This window comes from Mastomys coucha, unplaced genomic scaffold (assembly GCF_008632895.1).
Source record: "Mastomys coucha isolate ucsf_1 unplaced genomic scaffold, UCSF_Mcou_1 pScaffold23, whole genome shotgun sequence".
Lineage (NCBI taxonomy): Eukaryota > Metazoa > Chordata > Mammalia > Rodentia > Muridae > Mastomys > Mastomys coucha.
In genome coordinates, this window is record NW_022196906.1 from 69,987,669 (window position 1) to 69,993,668 (window position 6,000).

Below are 6,000 nucleotides of genomic sequence, written 5' to 3' on the forward strand. Positions count from 1 at the left end.
TTTTTAAGACACAGGTCTCTTACTGTGCCTCAGAGCTCCCCAGTTAGGTTAGGATGGCCATCCCCCAAGTCCCCAGAGTCCACCTGCCTTTATCTCCTCACCACTGAGATTACAAGTGTGGACCCCCATGCCTAGATTTTTACATGGGTTTGGAACTCAGTCCTCATGCTTGCATAAGATAACAGGAGTACCAGGATCATTTGACGGAGTGACAGTAGGTTAACGTGGAATTTATTCTCACTGCCGGGCCTATGAAAGTTCTGAGAGAACAGAGACCAACACATGATCTCCTGCAGACACAAACATCTTAGCAAAGACTGGACAGAAGCAGCAGACAGCAGAGGTTGCATGAGGCCATGTACAGGGAGGCCTCCGAACAGTACCCTGCTCTGAGAAAAGCAGCAGCAGGAAGAGTGGGTGTGTAACAAAGGCTTCCTGCAGCCCAGCAACCCCAGCAGCCTCAGCACGGAGTTCAGGGACAAGCAGACTCCCAGGTCCCATCCAGATGGGTGACACCCACAAAAGCCCTGCAGTTTGCATAGAAGCTGATGGCTAAGACCACTTGAGTGCCTGCACCACAGATAGGAAGATGCACAGACAAGACAGACATGGGACCCTGGAGGCACAGCAGCAAGACCACTGGAATTTCAGCTCTGGGGATATGTGTGACCCGTGACTTGGGGACTGTTAGAAAGCACGCTCTGGCCTTCTAGCTGTAGGAGAGACTTTTCTGTGTTTGCACTCAGTGGTGTGTGTGTGTGTGTGTGTGTGTGTGTGTGTGTGTGTGTGTGTAGCCTGCTATGCTCTGTGGAAGGTGAAGCCTTTAGCTAACCTTCCCCAACACTCTTTCTTCGTGCAGATCCTGACAGCCAGTGGTGATGGCACATGTGCCCTGTGGGATGTGGAAAGTGGACAGCTGTTACAGAGCTTCCATGGGCACGGGGCTGACGTCCTCTGCTTGGACCTTGCGCCCTCAGAAACTGGAAACACCTTCGTGTCTGGGGTAAATGCAGGGAAAATCTCTGGGGTCTTGTGTCCACTAGGGAGGTGGATGTTGGCAGTTGTCTTTCGTTCTTGGGTCTGATCCTGTCTCTTTGCTGGAAGTGTCTTCAGCTCCCTATAGCTGCGAGACCCCAGTTCCTACAGCCGTCTCAGCACTCCCTCCTCCAGGCTCCCTTCCTCCTGTCACTGACATTCAGAAGTCTCTATAGAGATCTGCAATGTTCTGGTTGAATGCTGTAATTTGGGGTGTGTCTGTCACCGTGTATTTAAGACCCCTCAAACAAAGTTTGCATCTTAGCATAACCATGGGTCACTATGCATGTGCAATGCATGCTAAGATGAGACAGTGCTGGGATGTCACAGAGCTCAGGGCTGGGGACACTTGTATCCCACATCTTTTGGCCATCATTTTCCTTCTCATCCTTGGATTCAGGAAACAGAAGAGGAACTATAGGAGTCAACATATAGGCCCTAACTGATTTCATGCCATTGACCTCCCATTGCTTATGGGGAGAGACCCTGATGTTCTTCTGTGTGTGTGGCCACCCATGCATGTCTTCTCCCCGTGCCTTTGCAGAACTGCATCGTCCCTGCTCAGCCACATTGCTCTCTTCATAGGACCATTATCTCTTTAGATTATATGGCCTCTTTACAGACATAAGCTCCACTCATTTTAACATCCACCAGGAGGTTGAAGGTACTTGAATTTTATTGTCTCTGTCTGTACACAGTCCTTGCAGTGTATAACCGCATGCTTTTCTGTTTGTAGGGTTGTGACAAGAAGGCCATGGTGTGGGACATGCGCTCTGGCCAGTGTGTGCAAGCCTTTGAAACGCATGAATCTGATGTCAACAGTGTCCGGTCAGTAAGTAAAATGTTTGGGATCCTCTGTCTTAGGGCTTTACTCAGACTTAGATCATCCTTATCAGGACACACACACACACATATACATATACACACATGCACACACACATATACATATACACACATGCACACACAGACATATATACATACACATATACACATATACACATATGCACATACACATACTCACACACATATACATATACACATCCAGATATTCACATCCACACTCATACATACACATATAAACACACACACTTATACATATATACACATACACATAAACACACACAAACACACAAAACAGAGATCACCTGAGAAACAGGGTTCCTCAACAGGAAAGTTTCAGGTCCCAGGAGCCTTTAATCTGCTTGCTTTAGAGACAACCCATATCTTTCCAAAGTTAGCCACTGTTTCTTAGGCATTCTTCACATGCTTATTGAGCAAATTACACGCATACATGCATTTCCTCTGAAATAGGATTACAGCAGTGAACATGGTAGATAAAGCTTCTGTTGCCTTTCAGGAAACAAACCAGATACAGAAAGATATACATGTATATATATACATATATACACATATACATATATACATATATATGATTGGGGTGGGGAGGGATGGAAAAGGGGTAGGAATAGCTGGGCTGCTTCTATGAGGTCAAAAGCTTCTAAGGTGACATTTAAACTGAGGCCTGGAGGATGAAGAGCCAGCCTTGCATATTGCTAAGGAAGGGCACTAAGGTGAGACAGGCCACACTGTAAAAGCATGAACTCAAGAAGCCCAAATCTCATCACAGTAGGCAGCGGCCCATTTGTTTACACGGAGGAAGTAGGTGGGCATTGCACGGCATGGGGCTACTCCAGTGGAGAAAACCATAGCCAGCCAGGCAGATGCTCTGTTGGTAGCAAGCTCTCCAAAAGTTGGGTTCCAAAAAAGGGTAGGGTTGGGACTTCACTTGTTCAGAAGGTGCCACGCATGGCTAAATATAAAACATCTTTCTGCTCGGAGCCCTAAAAATTGCCATGGTGCCTGATGAGAAAATACTAGCCGTGCTCCTCTGAGTTCAGTTCCCAACTCCCACACCAGATGACTCACAGCTGCCTCGAATTCCAGCTCAGGAAATCCAGTACTCTCTTCCAGCCTCCTCGGGACACCTGCATTCATGTGAACACACACACACACAGGACACACACACACACACACAGGACACACACACACACACAGGACACACACACACACACACAGGACACATACACACACAGGACACATACACACATACACACAGGATACATACACACACACGCACACACACAGGACATATACACACACGTACATACATATACATATACACACAGGACACATACACACACACACACACACACACACACACTTGACACACATAGTTTTAAAAAAATACGCACAGAATACTCATGTGTTCAGAGCATGGTGTGGGGCAGACAGATAAACACTGTGGACATTTTCCCTCCTACTTTTCTGTTCTCATCCCCTCCGTCAGAAGCTTTGTAAGGTAGTCACACAAAAATCAAGCTTACTGGGCCTACGGCCATAGCTCATTTGGTAAACCATTTGAAGAGCCAACTTCAATCTCTGGCATCCACATACAAATGCATAGTAGCAGGTAGCTGTAACTCCAGCCAGGAGGTGGCAGAGATAAAAGGACCCCTGAGTCTGACCTAGTCTCTTGGTGAACTCCAGGTCAGTGGAAGACCTGACTCAAAGGAGGTGGACATTTTCCCGAGATCGACACCTGAAGCTGCCCTCCACCTTCTAACTACACAAATGTACGCATTAAAAACAACAATGCTGGGCGGTGGTGGCGCACGCCTTTAATCCCAGCACTTGGGAGGCAGAGGCAGGCAGATTTCTGAGTTCGAGGCCAACCTAGTCTACAGAGTGAGTTCCAGGACAGCCAGGGCTACTCAGAGAAGCCCTGTCTCAAAAACAACAACAACAAAAACAACAACAACAAAACCAACCTTCCCTATTAGCAATTTTTTTTTTTTGACTGTCATCTCCCCAGTACAAGCTGCAGGCTGGAGGACATTTGTAACCAGACAGGAGATGCATTGAAAGGGGAAGACACCTCAGAGTGTGGGTGATGTGAAGGGATTAAAGACGCTTATCCAGGGACATAGCGCAGTTGGCAGAGTGCTAAACTAATGTATATGGAACCCTGAGTTCTCTCTCTAGTAGGCCATAAAACCAGGTGGTAGCTCACTCCTGGATTCTCAGATGATGTGGAGGCAGGAGGTTCTGAAGTTCAAGGTCATTCACAGAGTTCAAGGCGAGCCTGAGCTACATAAGACCCCACCTATAAATAAATAAGTAAATAAATGAACAAATGTCCCCACTCTGCTCCTGCCTGCGGTTTATAATCTAGTATCCATACGTCCCTCGGAGCACGGAGAAGATGACCTCAGGAATAGTCGCTGTTCATTGAGACTTTTTAGTTAGCAGCTGGGTTCGGTACTTACTACCTTGCTCATCACTATGTAGACAGCCTTTATTATCCTTGCTGTCCAGATGAGGAAACCAGGCTGGAAAAGATGATGTCCCTGCCCAAAGTCCTGCACATCTTGACAATGCCAACAGTTGATGTGGCTCTGTCCGTCTGCCTCTGTTGCCCCTGTGCTCTGAGCCACACTTTGGGAATGAGGTGTATTACAGGGCTCCTGCTCTGCTCAGAACCTGGTGTGAATGCATGTGCTGACCTCACTGGGCCCTCCGCAGGCCTTTCTGCCAGGCAGGGCCCCTATCCTGGGTTTACCTGGGGAACATGAGTGGCTGGTGGTCCCACCACATGAGGCTCCCCCTCAAGCCTGTGCAAAGGTCCTGTGTCCCAGAAGTGGAGCTTTTGGCTCTGTGATGCAGGATGCCTTCCTGGGGGTCATGGGCGGGGTCATGGGAATGACCACTCCTCATAACGGGCTTTCTACCAACTCTCTGTAGGTACTACCCCAGCGGAGATGCCTTCGCGTCTGGGTCAGATGACGCCACGGTATGTTTCTCGGTTATTGACAGCTCTTTCAAGGCAGAGGGGAGAGGTGATAGCTTGGTTTTACTTTACATTTTGCAAAAGTAGCAAGGGAATTTTATTTAAAGCAAAGCAACAGAAGGGAACAGAAAATGCCACAGGAAAACACCAGGCCTTAGTTTTGTTTTTGTTTTTTGTTTTTCAAATTGTATTTATGCATCTTGATGTATATGGATGCTTTGCCTGAATATATGTCTTTGCCTGAATGTGTATGGATGTTTTGTCTTTGTACCACACGCATGCTTGGTGCCCTTGGAGAGCAGAAGAGGGCACTGGGTTGTCCTGAGACTGGAATTACAGATGCTAGGTGTTAGTACTTGACCCTGATTCCTTTGAACTAACAGCCAGTGATCTTGATAGCTGAGCCATTTCTCCAGTCCCTTACCGTAGTAGGTCTTTGCCAACCTTTACCCTCCCCCCAGTTTCACCCCCTATCACTGGATAGGAGAGAAAGAGGGGGAGAAAGAGAGATCTGAATCTAATTTCTTTCTTCTTGTTTATTCTTTGAGCATGACTGCCAACAAACCATAACTAACCTGCCTAGCATTTATATACCCGCTGACAAGTTCCCAGAATTCCAAACATCACAGAATCACAGAAATTATCTGCAGTTGGCAAAATCACACTTCTGCTAGAGCACAAGGCAAATCATGATCAGCTGCTGCAGGAAGTCAGAAGCACCCCGTACCCTACGCCTGGGATTAAAGGGAAAGCACATTCTTAGAATATTTCTGTATTTTTTTCTTTATTTTATTTTATTTATTTTTTATTAGGTATTTTCTTTATTTACATGTAAATTTCTCCTTTCCCAGTTTCCCCTCCAAAAAACAAACAAAGAAACAAACAAAAACAAGAATAAACCCCTGTTGCCTCCCCCCTCTCCATGCCTGCCACCCCGCCCTCTCCCACTTATTGACCCTGGCTTTCCCCTACACTGGGGCACAGAACCTTCACAGGGCCAAGGGCCTCTCCTCCTATTGATGATCGAATTTGCAATGCTCTACTATACAGGTGCTGCCAGAACAATCAGAACCACCATGTGCAGTCCTTGGTTGGTGGTTGAGACCCTGGGAGCTCTG

General features: G+C 47.0%; 1 protein-coding gene across 1 annotated transcript in view; it reads left to right on the plus strand.

Moving 5' to 3' along the window:
* Window positions 1-6,000, plus strand: part of Gnb5 (G protein subunit beta 5) — a 34,360-nt gene that overhangs the window by 22,893 nt on the left and 5,467 nt on the right. The window contains exons 6-8 of the mRNA XM_031344687.1: window positions 860-1,003; window positions 1,772-1,863; window positions 4,837-4,885. Of these exons, the coding sequence (XP_031200547.1) occupies window positions 860-1,003; window positions 1,772-1,863; window positions 4,837-4,885 (285 nt within the window). The remainder of the gene's footprint in view (window positions 1-859; window positions 1,004-1,771; window positions 1,864-4,836; window positions 4,886-6,000) is intronic.